Source organism: Chanodichthys erythropterus, chromosome 2, assembly GCF_024489055.1.
Source record: "Chanodichthys erythropterus isolate Z2021 chromosome 2, ASM2448905v1, whole genome shotgun sequence".
Taxonomy (NCBI): domain Eukaryota; kingdom Metazoa; phylum Chordata; class Actinopteri; order Cypriniformes; family Xenocyprididae; genus Chanodichthys; species Chanodichthys erythropterus.
In genome coordinates, this window is record NC_090222.1 from 1544592 (window position 1) to 1564999 (window position 20408).

The window sequence follows — 20408 nt, forward strand, 5'->3', positions numbered from 1 at the left end:
CAATCTGTGCCAAAGCATGTGCCTGAATAAAATTAAGATTTAAGACATCAAGAAAAATGACATTCTCAGAACTTTAGCTAACATTCTGGCAAGGTTCTTTCAGTAACATTAATAACACAATAAGTAACAATATTTATACATTGTTCATGGAGGTTTTATGTTTTAGTTGGATCTTCATCAAACAATTTGTTTCAGAATGTTCAGAGAGAATTCAAAAGTAATGTTCCCATGAACAATGATAAAACGGAATGTTTTCATAACTAATAGGAACATTAGAAACATGTTCTGAGTAATTACCTTAAATGTGTCAATGTTCTAAAACTCCAGCTGTCGTGTTTAGTTTTCTTTAATGATTTCACTGATTAAACTGCCCTGTATTGTATGGTCAGGTGAGGAGACCTGTTTCAGACTACAAGACTGCAGACATACAGAATGAGCGTTAAACAACAAAACTTTCTAATGGAGTGTTTATTTTAATCAAGTAGTCTCAAGACACAATAAACACTTTTTTCAACCATTTAATTCACTGTATTCACCTTCCTGACAGTTTAATGCCACAACCCTTGCATGTGAGCACTGATCTAGAGGAAATCCTGTGAAAGTTTTCTGCTGGAAGCCATCAGTTGTATGTATAAAGATGACTGATGAGCCCAGTAATTATCAATTTTATACAGTCATTCATATTTCAGAGCTTTCTTCTAAAAATAAATATTTGGACTGCAATGCATTCAAACACATCTTATCTTAAGTAACATACAATAAACGCATTGCATGATCAGATACTTAAAAAACAAAAAAAAACATGGTCTGCAGATTTGACAGAAAGTGCTTTGCTATATTCGTTTTCATCGCATGAAATGATTTGACTTTCATGACATCAGACCTGTGATATGAGTTTTCAGTGCAAATAAACAGGACACCACCAGATTTCAGCTGAGATACGACAGCACTAGAGGCACAACACATATTTAAGGAGTTTACATTTGTTTAGGGAAACTGCACTCCATTTAACATATTAAAACATTATCTGCACATACTCTGAGATAAAAGAAACTGGTAATACTTTACATTGAAACCTTTATATATAATGCATTATAAAAGTATGTTTATTGCATTAAATCTGGACCTTATGATGCATTGTATGATCTCATGAATAATTGTAACCAGTTATAATACATTATTATAACACTTATCTATTCACCTGTAGAAAGTTATTGCATTAAAACATGACAAAAAAACTAATTTCAGCTGTAACAAGGAATCTGAAAATATTATAATGCATTTTAACTTTGGTTACAATTATTAAGATATAATGCATTATTATGTACATTATCAATACCGTTACAATGCATTATACATCAAGGCTTTAAGTACAGTCTTTATTCATTTGGCAGCCAAACAGCTATAACTACTCTTCTCATTGTAAAATGACCCATGTATTGCATTCTGATTTACTGATTTCAATTTGCTATATGGAGACACCGCAACAACACTGGCTCCGTGAATTGCTTCTTTCATGAAGTTTTGCTTTAGTTGCATTACACATCAACCATGTCAACTAAACCTCACATGTCCCTGTGAATGGGCAAATATGTCTGAAAAAACATTCAGACAACACAATTGATCCTCTATTTCAGTGTAAGAACAAAACTAGCAGAATAATTCTGCTTAAGGCCGCGGTCTTAAACGGCCTGGTATTTGAACGGTTTGGTGACAGAAGGCAGTATGAAAATCTTCTAATAGAAATGTTAGAAAGCAAGTGTTTCCGTTGTGTTCTCTGTGTGATAGGAGAATCGAGAAGTGCACGTGTTTGACTGTACACTGGATTTCCACAAATGGAAAGACAATGTAGTAGAAAGGTTGTTGCAGTTTCATTATAACTGGAAAGTGCATTTTATATGCATAGAAGTAGTCTGCAAGTGTGTGTATATCAGAAATCCATGTTACACTCCAGTGTCTCAGTCAGCCCTGAAAAATGTGAATTTCTTCTTCACTGAAGTCCAGCTGTCTGACCAATCTGTGAGAGAGGATGCCAGGAGAAAAACAAGCATTTCATTAACCAAACAGTAAATAAACCTTTATAAAGCGGAAATGAAGCCTTATGCGTCCATAGAGGCATTTTTGTCTTTTTCATTTTTTTGTATTTTTAATGATTTTCATGTTCATGCAAACAGCGTATATTTGTAGATTTTGCCAAAAGTGTGTGTTTGTATTGGAACTTTATTTAATCCTCATTTCCTTTTATAAATCTATTTTACAAAAACCTTAAAGGGCAAAATAGCATGCATTTTTTGTTCATAGGCTTTCATTCTGTTGGCAAGGCTTCAAAACAGAAATTTTTATGATTTTCTACCAGATGGCGCCATTTGTCAGGTTTGGCCTATGGAGCAAATACTCACTTTTTTCTGTTTTCTGCTTCTGCTGTATTATAGGGCATTTTAGGCCAATGGAATAAATGATGCACCTATGCATGTGTGGATGTGTAGGTACGGATGTCAGAGTGTGTTTTGTATGCATGTACTGACAAGTGTTTGTGTGTGAGTGGTAGTTATAGTAGTGTAGTGGGGTTTTTTGGGGTTTTTTTGACACCGACACTGCACAAAAACTAATAATGCATCAAAGTTAATTTTGCTACTAATCAATGACATGTCCAAGACTGTAAGAATCACCCTTAAAAATTCTGCTTAGCGTATAGTATATGTAAAATAATATATATATATTTTTTCATCAACTGTTGCGTTATGTAAACAAAGTTGCATTTAAAGGGTTAAAATCTTAAAAATTAATTATACTTTTTGCTAGTTATGATCATACGGAAGAGGATTAGGGCCAAACAATAATAAAAAAATAAAACCATCTCGAGATTAAAGTTGTTAAATTTTGAGAAAAAGGTCGAGATAAAATGTTGAGAAAAAAGTCATTAAATTATGAGAAAAAAAGTTGTTAAATTACAAGAACAAATTTGTTAAATTACGAATTTATTCTCATAATTTAATGACTTTATTCTCAATATTTTATCTCAACTTTTTTTTCGTAATTTAACGACTTTTTTCTCGTAATTTAATAACTCTATTCTCAACATTTAATCGACTTTTTTCTTGAAATTTTTAATTTAATTTAATGAGTTTATTTTATAATTTAATTTAATGAGTGTATTCTCAACATTTTATTTCAATTTTATTTTATTTTCTCGAAATTTAACAACTTTAATCTCGAGATGGTTTTATTTTTTTATTATTGCTTGGCCCTAATCCTCTTCCATATGATCAGGACTACCAAAAAGTGGACAAAAAATATTAATATATATAACATTTTATGACTTTTTATTTTTGACAGGCATTTTTGTCCTCTAGGACCTGTGCAACTTTTCTTTTCTTTTTTTTTAAATGAATGCACGTGTGTTAAATGAAATAAAGCACTCACAAAAACAGCTTCTAATATATCAAAAGTGTGTTTGTGTGTGTGTAAACCATTAAACAAATGACTCACTGCACTGCTAACTCTGTGAATCCAGTTGGGCCGCACACACACACTAAACACTTGGAGTTTTCTGGTCTCTCCAGGAAGTTCTGCAGCATACAAGCATCTATCCGCCCTCTTCTGCCTTTCCATGAGTCTGCAGGCTCTGACAGAACATACTCCACCTCAAACCTGACAAACAAACATGAGAGTTAGGACGCTTCCTGCCTGAATCAACAGTGAATCTGAATTGAGCTGTATAATGACATTATCATCTTCTGTAGAGCTGCTTTACAGCTGAAACCAAACTCATTTCAAAATTAAGGAATTTTGCAACATTAAAACTTTTTTATGTGAAGCTGCTTCCAAACAATCTGTAATGTATAAAGCGCTATACAAATAAAGGTGGCTTGACTTGACAAAGGCAATTAACTGATTTAGAGCCACTTCATAAGCCCACAGAGTAGTTAAAATGTGATTTTCCTGATAGAACAGTCATACTTTATGCAATATGATAAATTATACCTTTCCTCTTTCGTACAAAGTTCATCCAGCTGAGAGCACCACAGAATGTCCCTCTCCTGACGGTTAAAGAACATCAGCTTGGCTTTTCTGAAAAGACATGCCAACATAAAAAAATAATGCCTGCTTGAATACACACAAACATGTTAAGTGTAGTGTTGCTGATTAAATTAAGGAAAACATTTCAACTGTAGGATCAGTTAAAATTGTGTTACTTCAGGCGATTATGAACACCTTAAATGGTAAAAATCACTATTTATTTGTATTTAGAAGTAATTTAAATTAAAGGTTTGTAAAAAATTCCAAAAGCTATTTGTGAACACAGCAGCAATACATCAACGTAAAAATGAGGATTCGCATTGACTCTTAATCATATAAAAATTAAAATAATAAGGGGCCCAGCACCGAGCCTTGTGGTACCCCTTTAGTTCATGTTATGTCACAAAACAATGTAATATCTCAAACGTGTTCCTCTCTACAAACTTAATTTAGATCTTTTTTCTAACAGTGTTCACAGGTTTGTTACTCATCACGATCTTTACACCAAGTTAACGTGTCATGGAGTTTTAGTGGTTGCCCCACTTGCGTCCAACTTGTCTTCAACAGATTTGTGAAGACACACCTGAACTTTTTCTACCAAGTGGGCCGTCTAAACTAACCCTTTAATGTGATGAACTACGCCTATGGTGGCTTTGCTAGGACAACTCTTTGAACGAACTGACTTTATACATACATCTACTAAAAATCACCTTGATACAAGCTAAAGTCATTGCAGAAACTGACCAAATACTGTCTCTTTATAGTGTTTTTCTAGATTTGTATGGGGCAGACCTGAGTAATGTGAGGTCCTGCAGGGCCAGCCGTATGAGACGAGCCATGGGTGTGAATCCGGTGCCGGCTGCTAACATGTACAGATGAGTGACATCACGCAGGGCACGCATAGTGAAGGAGCCCTCAGGACCGCCTACTGACAGACCGGCTCCTGGAACAGACCAAAATCATGACATGAGTTAGAAAGGTTTGTTTGTGATTTGATTCCAGCTTTTATGGCTATATTCAAACAGGTTAAAATGTAATAAAAAATGTATTAAAATCTTTTCAAAAGTGTGAGCTGAATCAAACCATCTCTTCAATAGATTTCAACCACCACAGTCCAATAAATATATGTTTCAGAGAAATTGTAGGGATGATCTGGGCCCGTATGTATAAAGCCGCTTAGAGTAAAATTTTAGTCTTAAGTGGGTCAAAATTCTAAGAATGACGAAAATTGTACTCTTATTCTTAGACTTAAGAATAAGTGTGATTCATAAAGGTTCCTAAGTGTCAAGACTAGGTCTTAGCTCTTAAATTATTTAAGAGAGCTGCAGAGGTGTCTTAACCTAGTTAAGAGTAACAAGATGGCAGCAAAGAAGAGGAGATACACTATTTCCAAGTGTATCCAAGAGTTGATAAAATGATATAAACTTGATTGTCAATTCTTTTTGTAACTGACCTAATAAGAAATGTAATAACTTTAAATAAATGTAATAAATATTACTTAAACAATAATTAATATGTTTAATGCATTTTAATACATTTAAAGGTGCTGCGATTTCTCAAATTCGTTGTTGAACACTGTTGATTATTTGAAATCAACCCAAACAAACACACCCCTCTCTTCATAGCTCCGCCACCAAAACTCACACTCCAATCCTAACCTCTGAGTCACCACCCTGCTCTGAGTCGGTCTCAAACCTCAGCCCGATCGCTGCTGGCATGTGAGGCGAATGCACTACCAATGAGTCAGTGTGCAGTAGTTTACCTGCAAAACTCTGAGAGTCTGGCCATTGTTACACACGTAATGAGAGTGGATGTCTGTTTATCACAGCTGACGCAAAACAAAATGCTTCACCAAAAATAAAGCGCAGATGATGAACAACAAGGAAGCACAAAAGGTGAACATGCAGTACACAAGAGTAAATACAAACAAGAGTTTCTTGTTAATCGCAAACAATTTTTCTTAAACCATCAAAATATGTAAAATATGTATAAAATGTATAACATATTTTTATTTTTATATTATTTAAATGTTTTAAAATATGACATTGAATACAACAAAATCCATTTTTAATATTTAATTGGTTTCTGCATGTGTTCATAATTTCTTTGTATGACAGACTGGCCAAACATAATTTGAAATTTCATTTCATTATCACACATGAAACAATTGACTCCAAGCACAGCTAGTCGAAGAGCTTACATCTTTTAACACATTTTTAAAAGTTTAATTAAGTTGAATTAAGGTTGAAGATGTAAATTTTCATATGGCTGGACATCACAATTGGCCTCTACTCTATGGCAGTTTATTGACTTTCCAACTGACCGTCAAACCATGTGGCAAAAGAAAGCCACTTTTATGTTGACTGTGGGCTTCCCTGTAGTTGTTGGAGCCGTTGATGAACTCATGACACATCATTGCTCTAACTGTAAATGAGGAGACATATATCAATAGAAAAAGATTCAAACCATCAATACTAAATTGTGATAATTTTGCACAATGCAAAGCTATTGCTTTTAAATCAATTTAAATATTAACACATTAATACGTTTGTGTTTTTTTTTATTATTATTATTGTTATTATTGTTTTTTTATAATAACATTAAATGACTGGTATTGTGCTGCTGTGACTCACCCTTCCAGGGTTGCTATTGGCTGATTCAGAGGTTAAGGGCGGCCATTTTGAGTTGACATCATTGTAGTCCTTAGTTCACAACACTTAAGTCAGCACTTAAGAATCCGTCTTACACTTTACTAAAAGTTGCTTTTAGCTTCTTTATAAAAATCTCCTACTCTTAGAAAACTCCTACTCTTTACTAAGAATTTTTTGACACTTAAGTCAAAACTTAAGACTATTCTTAAGAGCATTTCTGAGAAGTTTTATACATACGGGCCCTGGTACATATAATTATTAGAAGTAATTTCTTCTAATGGACAGAATAATCAAATTCAATTTACTTATTAAAGCTGTGACGAATCAATTTCTATGATATTACAATATACACTCAATATCATTGTATATCACAAAAAAAGTCACCGGAAGTGAAATTGTCAGTGTACGTTAAAATAAAACTAATGCACTATTTATTTGCACTTTTTTTCTGTATGTGAAAAACAGGGTTGTTCACAATTTAGAACTGAATTGAGAGGTTTTAATTCAAATTCAATTCTTTGTGTAGGAAGTATAGAATTAAAGTGAACTGAAATTTGAAAAAAAAAAAATAATAATAATAAATCATATAACTCCTATGTGTAATTTTTTTATTTTTTTTTGAGATTTTATAGGTCTCTCAGATTTATGGACAACAGAAAGACTTGTTAAATGTCTTGTTAAAAGCCCTGATACAAAAGCACATAATACTGTTCAAATAAATAAATTAAAAAAGGTTACGAGAAGTCACTAACCAATAGGAAGGTTGGCGAGGTGTGAGGTCAACACTCCATCAGGATAGATCTTTATCATGAGATGAATGTGCAAACCCATTTCAGCACTGGATTGTGCAGGAGGTATCAGCGTCTGATCCACTGGTGTGTAGGGTTTCACAACATCCGTACCTGCTCGACCAACACACAAAACCAGCCTGCTGAACACTCCATGAACAGGTCACCTTCCATTCCACTACTGTAGATTAGAAGAGCATGTGATGTGTGACAAAGAGACATGTTACCCTGGACAGACGTTTTGAGGTAGACGTGTCTCCCCACAGGAACTTGCATACGTGACCCAGGAGGAAGCTGTAAACGCAAGACCTGCGTGTCATGTGTGACTTCTGTTTTTGAAACCAACACGCATTCCCTGTAGAAGAGCCCTGGGATGAAACAAATGTTATTAAACATTACAGTTATTATTAATCTTATGTTTTACCAAGTTATTTCTTTGATTTTTTTTGTTTTTTGAGAGAGAGAGAGAGAGAGAGAGAGAGAGAGAGAGAGAGAGAGAGAGAGAGAGAGAGACCTTGCAGCATATTACAACAATAAAGACATTTCGTTAACACTGATATGAGGACCATGCTTATAATGATTTATAGGCCCATTTATACTTTTATAAGTAAGTATTACTACTCTATAAATATATTTATAAAGATTCATTAAGACCTATTCTGCATTATAAGAACAGTTACAGATACATTTATATTATTTTTATAATTACTTATAAGCCATGCATTTGCTTTTTCAGTGTGCATGTTCATAATCCATTATACACTGATTTATAAATGATCATATATAAAGTAGTGCCAGAGACATTTGTTTACTATACCAATTAGTTATTATGTCTTTAATGGCTAATGTTTGCATTAGAGGTCATGAATTTTTTCATTTTAATTTGTTAAAATCGATATCTCCTCAGCCATATGCATATGAATATTGATTATAGCTCTTTGGAATTACACTTTAAAAATATTGTTGCAGTGTTTTGCAAGTATGTAACATTAAAAAAAGACTTTTTTTGTTGTAATGATTTATGCATTTTTATTTTATTTTATTATTGGAAGTTCATTAGTTACATTTACAAGTAAACAACTTAAAATGTATAATGAGCACATCTTCATGATTTCTTAACATTTGATTTAGGAAAATTGCATCCTGTGTTTCCACTTCACTTAAAGCCATCAATTACGCATTTATAGAGATTAGTAACTGTTATTACTCACAATAAGTATTTATAAGAACACAACACGGGTATATATAACAATATATTCACTAATTTGACAGAAATAAATATGAATAAAAAGTCATTGTAACTATAATATAATAAAATTGTAGCAATGCAGGTTGCATCTTTATAAATACATTCATGGAACCATACGACTGATTATTAGCACTTATTAATCAGTGTATAATGGATTATGAGCATGAGCATTGAAAAAGCAAATGCGTGACTTATAATTTAATTAGATAAATAATATAACATAACTATAACTGTTCTTATAATGCGATATAGGTCTTAATAAGTCTTTATAAATATGTTTATAAAATAGTAATACTTGCTTATAAATAAGTATAAATGGACCTATAATTCATTATAAGCATGGTCTTCATAGAAAGTGTGACCGAAATTTCACATAAAACAGAAAGAAATGTGAAAATAAATAAATGCAATGAGGAGGAAATTGGGTAAACAGGCAAATATACTATTTAACTTTATATTAAAATATTGACATCAGCCAAAATATCTGTTTAAATAGACTCTGTTTAACGGGTTAACAGGGGCAGCAGAATGAGCAGAGACAAACAATTTCTTACCAAACTCAGTCCTTACTTTAAGCACTGATGCATATAATAAACGCTCATATTTAAAGTAGTCAGGAATATTTGTTTGAACACACTGTAAAAAGTAATATGCTCTATCTACTCAATTAAACTGTGGCAACAGATTACAAGCAATATTATTAATTCAATTCAACATATAAGAATTGAGTTAGAATTAATCCAATTAATTTCTTAAAAGTCAACCATTTAAATTAGCAAACACCATTACAAAAACCACAAACTGACATAAAAAACAAAGCGTCAAACTGCCCAACTAAACGAAATTCTGCTTGTTATCTTCAGGTGTCTTCAATGTTGGCAATAAAAAATTAAGAGTTCTTTCTTAATTATTTCGTAATTCATCTTTGACGTCTGTCTGTTATTCAGATATTTTTGTTTGAATTTTACTTAAATTTTACTCGTTTTAAATGGTTGACATTTAAGGAATAAATCTGATTAATTCTAACTCAATTCTATTTGTTGAATTTAATTAATAATATTGCTTGTAATCTGTTGCCAAAATTGTATGGAGTAGATAAAAATGATTATTTCTTTGTATTTAGAACTTATTTAAATTTGTATTATTTTAAAAGCTATTTGTGAACATACAAGAAAACTGTTTATGTAGAAGCACAGCAGTAATACAATCAACATAAAAATGAGGATTTGCATTAACACTGTCTCATAAATTAATAATATAAAAAACAAATAATAAAGGGCCCAACACCAAGCCTTGTGGTACACCTTTAGTTCATGTTATGTCACAAAACAATGTAATATCTCGAATGTGTTCCTCTATAACTTTATCTTTACAAACTTGATTTAGACCTTTGTCTGACAATGGAGTTCACAGGTTTGTTACTCACCACGATCTTTACACTGAGTAAACGTGTCATGGAGATCTAGTGGTTGTCCCACTTGTGTCCATTTGTCTTTAGCAGATTTGCGCAGACACACCTGGACTTTTCCTACAGAGTGGGCCGTCTGGACTATAAGCAGAGAGAAATATAGAGACATTTATTTAGAATGAGAAAAAATATTGATAATAATTCATAATAAGCGTTAAAAATTCTCTGGTCCCACTTTATATTAGGTGGCCTTAACTATTATGTACTTACATTTAAATTAATAATTTGATACAATGCACTTATTGTGTACATACATGTCTTTACATTGTACTTATATTTTAAAAACACCTGCATGTAATTACATCTGTAATTAATTTATGTAATTACATTTATAATTGCACTGTTGACCCATCCCTTACACCTTAAACCTACCCATACCACCAAACCTGTCCCTAACCTTACCCGTATAAGTACATTGCACTTATTTTTTGTAGTAGGCCACTTAATATAAAGTGGGACCAATTTTCTTTTTTCCTTTACTAACCTTCGGGGCTATGTCAATAGTAAAGTACTATGTGATATATCTGAATTATATACATTATATAATCTGATTCCATCAATAGTGTTGCCAAAGTACCAACATGCTCAGCAGATACGTCTGTGATTGGCTCACTGCTTCAAAAACACGTTGTAGATAGATGCTCTTCGCAGAGAAAGCGGATACGCCTGATGTCTATTTACAACAAGTTTTTGAAGCGTTGATCATTGTAGCCAATCACAGACACAGACATATCAACAGCGCTCAAAATGCTAGTGAGGAAAAGCTGGAATTGTCACATTTTTAAAATTTCAATATCGACTTGGTACTGAAAAGTTTGTACTTTTGACAATGCTAATACCGCCATGTCTACTGTAATTTAACACACTACTCACCATCAACACGTCCTTGAACTTCACCGGACAGGCCTGAAAAATAAACAGTGTTATCGACTCGATAATCAACTCATGTCTGTGTTGCTGCTGGTGAAAGACTCACGCCAGTAGAGAAGGTATGACATCTTCCCCAAGAGCATCTCCACCCGAAGAGCATCGCCCTGTAGATCCACCACTGCACAGCCGGAGCTGGGAATCTGGTGAGGGGGACACAATAAAGTCTTTGACTTTCTTCTTTTACATATGATGGAAGACAGCCACATTATCACTGCACTTTATGAAAATCAGTTGGCACCAACCTTTCGCTTGGTGTAAACAACAATATTGACAGTGCCATCTGTCTGGAACCAGTCATACCTAAAGATGAAAAACAAAATGCACAGTGTGACTTAGCTTTCCTCAATTTCAGCTTTAGCTTTAATATTTTATTTTTTTTTATATAATTTTGTTTTAATAAAATACTAATATTTGTAAGACTGACAGCACGATAAACTCTCGCTGAGATCAAACACATATCGTCAACATTACTCATTAGACCACAAACACAGCTGAATGCTGAATAACATGAGAAGAAGTTGGAATAAAACACACATAGACCAGCTGTTAATGCATCAATGAATGAGTCACTCAGTACTGTTGTTCTTATAATAGTGATATGACAAAAGTCAAACATACCGTGGGCGATGATCTTTGGCCGGGGGAGGAGCAGATAAAGGCTCCAGTTTTAAGGGTGGAGGAGCACACAATCCTGGTGTGAAGAGTAGCATACACACAATTACTAGAAATATTATAACCAGAAATCCACATAGTTGAACTATGGCTTTGCTGTCATACCGTTCAAATGAGTGCTCTCCGTCTTCTCTGTCTGAGCTGTAATAATAACCAAAGAACCACGTAACGAGGAATTAAAACAACCATAAAAAGCTTATTTCATGTTCTGAATTTAAAGGAATATTTCAGGTTAAATCAAATAATCTTTTAATTAGTACAGAAAAAGTATTTCAGCCCAGAAAGTACTGTTTTTTTTTTTCATTTCCAGCTCACGAGACAACATGTAAGTATGAAAATAATTATGTTTCCACAAAAATATACTGTCAAAAGTGCTGACAGAACCTTGAAGAGCAGGACTGGGCTTGACTGCCATCCGTCCCACCAGACACTCCTTCAGCATGGACTCATAATTCACCCACCGGTGGACCTGGGGTGGACAAAAATAGTGACACTTTAGAAGAAGTATAAAGCACTTGTAAATTAATTACTATTAATTTAACTTGCTAATGTTTTCATGAACTATTAACAACCCTGGCTTAAAATAAGACAAAATAAGAATTTAATGTTTATATGTATAGATCCATATGTAACATACAGACACAAAAACAGACTTTTTTGTATGTTAGGAAATGTGCCAAAATGTACAAAACAGCAATAGAAATATAAAATATTTACAAATTAAGCAAGACACAATTTTTTTTTTTTATATATTTAAAAAAATGTAACATTTATGGTGACAATAATTTTAGTTACAATATACTATAATATAGATATTTTTGAGCACAGAAAATAAATGTTATAATGAAGTAATTAATTAAATGCGATTGAAAACAATCTCACTGATCCCAAATTCAATAGAATGCACTGGTTAATTCCATGAATTCAATTATCATAGATTCTATTCATACATAAATTATTTATGTTTTAGATGCTAGATAAACTTAAGAAAACTGGTAACACTTTATTTTAGGGTCTTTTAATTAGTTGCTTATTATCATGCATATTAATAGAATATCTGATATTTATTAATACTTATAAAGCACATATTAATGTCTTATTCTGCTTGACCCTATTCAACATTCTTAATCCGATAACCGATAATTTGTGTTTATGTGCCCGATAACCAATATGCAGAACCGATATTTATTTACTGTTATACTTCTGTTTTTGACATGATTACAATATATAAATAATTATAATGTACATAATTATAATAATTAATTTCCATAGAGTTGTATCTACTTGCATGTTTATTAGCGAATTAATGGTTATACAGAAAGTGTTTATATAATTACGGTGTTTTAAACAAGTGAATCTTGTTAAAAGTTACATCTTTATTGGGATAGGATGTGACGGATTACCTTACATGACTCCGTGAGCTTGTCTGTATTTCTTCGAGACAAGCTGCATAAACTAGCTATATTTCAGGCATTTATGTAACACATCAAATTTGCGCATTAATGGTTGTTATATTAAATAAAGTTTACTAATTACAGCAAAGCAGGTAAGTATACTTTAAATGTGCACGCCGTTGTCTCGTCTCCCCTCAGATGCGCTGTAATGCCGATCCTGCGTGCAATTCTCAAAACACCCACAAGATGACGGCGTTTATCGTAAATCCAATATTACAAAACCGATATCTGATTATGGTAAAATGCTTAAATATCTGGGAAAATGAACAACTCGCTATTCATAAATAGCCAATAAATATATTTAAAATAGAGGCTACAGTTTTTAAACTATGAATTAACTATAAACAGTTTACAAATGATTTGTAAGAGCTTTATTACTGCGTTCGAGATCAAAACAACATGGACTATTTTCTGAAAACACCATTCAAGTTCTGGTTATGCAGCATTTCACCTGGTCAAACAGGTCCGTGCTGTCAATCCCAGCAGCCCTCATTAACTCCGCCTCTCCACCGGGATGGAAATCCATGTAGGCACTCACGTTATAGACCATACCTACAAAAAACACACAAACTTTAACATAAAATCAAAATATTATATTTACAAAAGTAGAGTACTTTTCTGTAAGACTGTAAAAAATAAAAAAAAATAAAAATACATGTACTGTTTTCTGTTTTATTATAATATAATTTAGTCACATGATCCTTCAGCAATCATCCTAATATGATGATTTGATGCTCAAAAAATGATTATTATCATTTAAAGGGATAGTTCACCCAAAAATGAAAATGTGATGTTTATCTGCTTACCCCCAGCGCATCCAAGATGAAGGTGACTTTGTTTCTTCAGTAGAACACAAATGATGATTTTTAACCCCAGCCGTCTGTCAGTCGTATAATGTGTGGCAATGGGAACTTCGTCTATAAGAGTCAAAAAAACATGCACAGACAAATCCAAATTAAACCCTGCGGCTCGTGACGGCACATTGATGTCTTAAGACACGAAACGATCGGTTTGTGCGAGAAATTGACGCATTATACAGCTGACAGACAGCAACGTTTGGAGTTAAAAATCATCATTTGTTGCTCAAATCCAGTTAGTGAGGTCAGAAAACACGCTCTGATGACGGAAATGATGTCTCACGCTTTGCTTCAATGAGTGCGAGCGATCACTAATGCTGTCAGAGCACGATCAGACCTCACTAACCGAGTGCTGAACGCAGTTGGACATAGTGGTGTTTAAGAGGTAAAAAAATGATATAAATGCTGTTTAGTTTCTCACACAAACTGATCGTTTCATGTCTTAGGACATCAATGTGTCGTCACGAGCTGCAGGGTTTAATTTGGATTTGTCTGTGCATGTTTTTTTGACTCTTATAGTAGAAGTTCCCATTCACTCCCATTATTTGACTGACAGACGGCAACGTTTGGAGTTAAAAATCATCATTTGTTGCTCAAATCCAGTTAGTGAGGTCAGAAAACACATTCTGATGACGGAAATGATGTCTCGCGCTTTGCTTCAATGAGTGCGAGCGATCACTAATGCTGTCAGAGCACGATCAGACCTCACTAACCGAGTGCTGAATGCAGTTGGACATTGTGGTGTTTAAGAGGTAAAAAAATGATATAAATACTGTTCGGTTTCTCGCACAAACCGATCGTTTCGTGTCTTAGGACATCAATGTGTCGTCACAAGCCGCAGGGTTTCATTTGGATTTGTCTGTGCGTGTTTTTTTTACTCTTATAGTAGAAGTTCCCATTCACTCCCATTATTTGACTGACAGACGGCAACGGTTGCAGTTAAAAAAAATCATCATTTGTGTTTTACTGAAGAAACAAAGTCACCTACATCTTGAATGCGCTGGGGGTAAGCAGATAAACATCAAATTTTCATTTCTGGGTGAACTATCCCTTTAAATGATTTGAGGCTGTACCTCTAATGCACGTCCAGCAGTCATTTCTGGTGTTGTGTTTCTTCAGCTCCTCTTCGGTCACCTCGATCAGTCTTCCTCTCAGGCCGGTCAGATCGCGTCCACTCTTGGTCAGTCGGATCCAGTCCAGCAGACTGTGACCGGGCTTCAGCGCCACCTGTGCGCGTCACACACATCCACACAGCTGGATTTAGACATGCACCCCTTAAACCACCCCTTAAATCAGCATATCAATGAAGTTTCACCTTGTTCCTGGACTGTCCGGCTGGAGCGACTCTCTGCTGGGATCCAGCTGCCGGGAAAGACTGCGACGGCACGTTCAGCATCACTGATGCTTTAAAACAACGCCAGTTCCTGACAAAACCTGTCCCAACACACTGGATATCACTAATAAATAAGAAACGGGCAGAAACACACTGATGCCGCTGATCGTGGGAGTTCACTTGTGAGGAAGTGCTGCAAGACGCGACTTCCTCATTTTGGCAAGTGGCTTCATTTTTTTTTACCTATCCAGCATGACATCATGACCCGGTTCAGCTGCTCTGAAACACTCATAAACATGAGAGATATGCAATAAACAGTGGCGATGACACTGCTGTCACAACAGCTCCTCAGCAGCACTTTCCTGCTGCTCAAACAACTGTCGCGAGAATGTGACGTCGCTGTCTTCCTCTATTATGAAATGCAGATTTCATAATAAAAGACTAATACACCATCGTCTGCAGTCTTAAAAGTCTTTGTTTGGTACAATAGGCTATTTAAAAACCCTGTCCAAAAATGAAAAAATAAATAAATACAAATCTAGGTTTTGTATTTATATATATCGATAAATATATATGTTTTGTTATAATACCACACGTGATGATCTTGATTCATATGGTTCTTATGTTTAAAAGAATATTATTTATTTTATATTTTCTTGTTTCATTTTTATATGTATTTATGTATTTTTACTTCACTTCTTCTTTCTTTTGTTTTTTTGTCTAAACCATGTAAATGAAATGAAAACGTGCAATAGGCCTGGTTTTCTGAATTCATAAAACATGAAAACGAATGTATGTGGAAATAAATACATTTATACATAATGCAAAATGCAATTTGGTCTGAAATAAAATAGCTTAGTTTAGTTTAGCTTTATTTTTTTTATCATAGTTTTATTGTTGTTGTTGTGTATTTTAATGCATGTATAATATATTTGACCTAACAAATCTGCTGTCTCTCAGACATTTTCATTTAATATTTTTCCACCTAGACTAAATAAATGTTTAGAAACCAAAATCTGTTATGATGGATGAATAATATAATATTAGCCTACTTTTGACACATAGTGTTGTGCACAACTGCTGCTGTCACATGCAGGCTGTTTCTTAAAGCTGGTAGTTATTATGTATCTAAAAACTCACCAGACAAAACACTGGAGATGACAGAAAAGACAGCTGAAATGTTCCCTCTGTTTTCAGTTCTGTAATCTTCCTCCTCTTCTTCCTCAGAGTACTCTTCATCTTCCTTTACCATTCCAGGGGTATATTTTACATTCAGTGGTTTTAAAAATCTAATTATCAGTCAGATCAAACAAATGCAATTATTTTGCCAGGAGCTACATGCTGAACTTGCATGACTTTTATTATTGGCTAATCTGTTTAATCCCACCTTTAGGAACTAGTAGAGATTATACTGAATGACACAGGACTTCAAAGTCTTCAAAATAAAAGTATCAGGCCTAAATAAAGTGTCAAAGTTTAAAACAAATTTGCTCTAATGTCATTGTGTTTTGTAAGAAACCTCAAACATCCTCTTATGTCCTTCCACTTTAAAACAAACACTTTGTATGAACAGTTACTCAGAATCACACTTTACTGGCAAAGATGCAGAAGTGGTTTTCTTGATGAAATATAAACTCTGAATCATTGAGCTGAACATTTAACATTTTTAACATTTTTTTTTTTTTTTTTTTGAAAAAATTCTTTGATCAGTTGATGCACAACTAAAATTGTCTTGAAGACTGTGTGAGATGAGTTTTACATGAGTGAATTCTTGAGTTATCAGTAGATCATTTACTAGAAGAAGAACTCCTTCTTATTGGACACTCTTCATTTCTCTGATTCTGACAAATATAGATGGCCTCAAAAACAGTCATGAACTAAAAAAGACACATTATAAGAAGCAGCCACATAAATCTATTCCAATTGAATTGATGCAATGTGATGCATTCAGATTAACTGCAAAAAAAAAAAATTGTGAAGAATATCATTATTACCTGATGCAGTAGAGCTCACTGATCTGTGCTGCTTTCCCCAAAAGCATCACAAGCCTGTAGTTCTGAGAGTTTCTTCAGTCTTCTTGTGCTTTTGCTGTGGGAAATGCCAAACTTGTTATCATCATATTATTTTTTGTTATTATTATTTTTTATTATGTTTTTTGCAGTCACATAAAGATTAGTTGTTCCACCTGCACATTTAATGAGTCATGTGAAAGAGGTTTTATTTATTTTTTTCTCAAACATGAAGCTTCAAGGAGATGCTTTTGATCATTTTGATTGAGACATTCCATGATTGGAGACTAGATTGTTCAGTATGTAAATAAGTCAAATGTACTTATCTAGCATGCTTATCTACACGCTTGTGCTTTATAGTATTTTTAGAGCTCCTGCAGAACAGCATGCCGTGTCACATTCTAATGACGTCATGACACTGAGCGGCAGTTGTTGTTTTTGGTTTTGTTGTTGTGCACCTGATCATTCTACTGCTGTTATTACATCACACAGTAGTGTTGTTATAGTCTTTAGTTCTTGTGTGTGACTACGAACAAAGTAGGCTGTCTTCTCATGAAGGCCAATCTCTTGAAATACAAATAATGTAATGTCAATCGTATGTTGAAATTAAAATCACAAAAACATATTAACCCTATATAAAAACTTGTGCTGTCAAACGATTAATCGTGATTAATCGCATCCAAAAGAAAAGTTTGTGTTTACATAATTATGTGTCTGTACTGTGTATAATTATGTAAATACACACACACATTCATGTATATATTTAAGAAATATTTGGATGTATATATATATATATATATATATATACATATTACATTTTATATAAATATTTCATATATAAATATAACATTTTTCTTAAATATATACACAAATGTGTGTGTATTTACATATACATAATAATTATGCAGTATATACACATACATTATGTAAATACTCACTTTTTTTTTTTTTAATGTGATTAATCTTTTGACAGCACTAATAAAAACATAAACAAACTCAAATACTGATATTTTCTGTTGCTTATTGTGTGACTTTTTCCATACATGCCACTGTTTGAGCTGCTGTGGTAAAAGTTGAAAAGAGTCACATTACAGGTCAAACATAAGGTAACCCTATTGTTGCTGTTTGCTTTAACTCAAGCCGTAACCACTTAACTGGAGTGTTGAAACGCATTGAACTAGTATTTCACACACTGTAAAGGACATAAGATGTCATCATGAGCTGCAGTTACATGTACTGTTACTGTATGTTCATTTAAAGGTGCAATATGTAATATTTTTGCAGTAAAATATCCAAAATCACTAGTCCAGTGTTATATATTTTGCTCACTTAAGTACTTACAATATCCCAAATGTTTCCAACTATTTGTAAATCGTGAGAAAATTGCAGTTTTACCCAAGGCTCCTGTGACGCGTCAGTTGTGTCATACCCGCGTTATCCTCGGTTTCCGATTTTATTTTGTAGAAACCATGGATTCATATATTAATATATTTGTTATAATATTATTTATAGACACAAAACTAATTATTGTTATATAGCTCAACACGTTTAGTCAAATTGTTTAAATCTAATTTTCTTGTTTTTTGCGAGTCTCATGTTTTACCATCCTCAGAGAAAAACACTATTTTGTGAAGTAGCTAACATAGCATAATCAGATGCAGCTTTATTTTTAGTAACAGTAATACAGCATTTTCTCCATCATACAATACGTTTTCAAATTAATTGCATGCCATTTATCAACACAATCATCCAGCATTTAATCTGATATTGTAAAATGGATCTATCTTACTGCAGTGTGTAACAGTGTCTCACAGCAGCCGCCGAGTGAACGCACAGAGTAACGTTATAACATCATTTTCAACACTCTCAAATGTATCTTATATGATAAACAGAGCTGCGTTACCTCATACTCATGACCGGCGACTGTGTCATAATAAAAGTCCCGCTGCTCGTGAGGCGTGTGTTGATCAATCGCTCCAGCTCCTCGTTCAGCTCCACAACACTCGCTCCTCTGCTTCATATACTACAGTAACGTTAATAATAACATCCATGAACATGATTTCTTCACGAGTCCTATCCTGATTATTTTCCAACGGCTGTGATGTGAAGACCACACGTCCCAAGATTCTGCACTCAAACTTGGCGTCATCAAGCTACGCCTTTATTTTGAATAGGCCTCTAGAGCAGACAGAAACTATTACATAGTGCACCTTTAAGTGTTTTCTTTTCTACTGCTTTTATGACAGTAGTTTTGTTGTCTTTGGATTTGATCTCTAACTAAAGTTCAGTAACCCACATTTTTATAACAATAAAATCTGATTGTGTTTCATTTGAATGCCTCATAAAATCCCTGTATTTCTGATACTGGTCTCGACTGTCTTTGTTTGAGCGCAGCACACTGAGGATCTGGAGCCGAACCTTGTAGAAGAGAAGAGGTCTGGATTACAGCACCTGGAAATGAACTTCTCTCTACAATCACACGTCCTTTGACTGTCATGCTGTAATATTGAACATCCTACTAAAATTCACTTTGTTGTGATTTGTCCATCTCTAGTCAATAGGGAAACTTCACGGAGGAGCGAGACATGCTGCTGTCCTCTTTCCTGAGAATGGCACTCATCTGCTGGTCCTGGATGAACGTCTTCACACGCACTCATCTGTTGTTTGTTTACTGTGTTATCTTTCAAAGTAAAATAGCTTTAATATAAAACAATAATATAAAATGGTGCAGTGAGAGAATGAAGTGAATAAAGTGTATTATTGCATAATTAGTTATGCCTAGTATAGATTATGACTAACACAAGTCAACACTGTAATGTTCTGCATAAAAAAAGTGTTAAATACCTTTAAGTTGTGAAAATGAAATGTTTTATAACATTTAAGTCAGAAAGAAAGACCAATTGATGGAAAGGCGTCACGCTTACGTCTACATGTGCATTTGTCCCGAGACTACACATCCCATAATGCATTTCAATAA

General features: G+C 33.8%; 1 protein-coding gene across 4 annotated transcripts; it reads right to left on the reverse strand.

Moving 5' to 3' along the window:
* Nucleotides 1-297: 297 nt before the first annotated feature.
* Nucleotides 298-20397, reverse strand: cyb5r4 (cytochrome b5 reductase 4). 4 transcript variants are annotated; one of them, XM_067399470.1, is made up of 19 exons: nucleotides 20276-20397; nucleotides 19335-20111; nucleotides 16563-17510; nucleotides 15405-15523; nucleotides 15163-15316; nucleotides 13684-13784; nucleotides 12163-12247; nucleotides 11884-11919; nucleotides 11725-11797; nucleotides 11349-11406; nucleotides 11153-11246; nucleotides 11050-11082; nucleotides 10135-10257; nucleotides 7687-7827; nucleotides 7424-7573; nucleotides 4813-4963; nucleotides 3985-4071; nucleotides 3490-3651; nucleotides 298-2017 (listed from the first exon to the last, which is right to left on the reverse strand). In XM_067399470.1, the coding sequence occupies exons 3-19, from the start codon at nucleotides 16672-16674 to the stop codon at nucleotides 1963-1965; spliced, it is 1734 nt and encodes a 577-aa protein (XP_067255571.1). In that variant the 5' UTR covers nucleotides 16675-17510; nucleotides 19335-20111; nucleotides 20276-20397; the 3' UTR covers nucleotides 298-1962. The 4 variants fall into 4 exon arrangements, with proteins under 4 accessions (XP_067255571.1, XP_067255590.1, XP_067255580.1 ...); XM_067399489.1 differs by lacking the exon at nucleotides 20276-20397 and having other exon boundaries at nucleotides 16563-16665; nucleotides 17417-17510; nucleotides 19335-19442; XM_067399479.1 differs by lacking the exons at nucleotides 16563-17510; nucleotides 19335-20111; nucleotides 20276-20397 and adding an exon at nucleotides 15666-16508.
* Nucleotides 20398-20408: the final 11 nt, after the last annotated feature.

Bases quoted from the DNA above. Each gene is read 5' to 3' on its own strand.
- cyb5r4 (XM_067399470.1), bottom strand. From the start codon at position 16,674: ATGGTAAAGGAAGATGAAGAGTACTCTGAGGAAGAAGAGGAGGAAGAT. The intron at 4,072-4,812 runs GTCTGCCCCATA...ATGTCTTTTCAG, and splicing joins CAGGACCTCACATTACTCAG to AAAAGCCAAGCTGATGTTCT. The intron at 2,018-3,489 runs GTGAGTCATTTG...CCTCTCTCACAG, and splicing joins TTCACAGAGTTAGCAGTGCA to ATTGGTCAGACAGCTGGACT.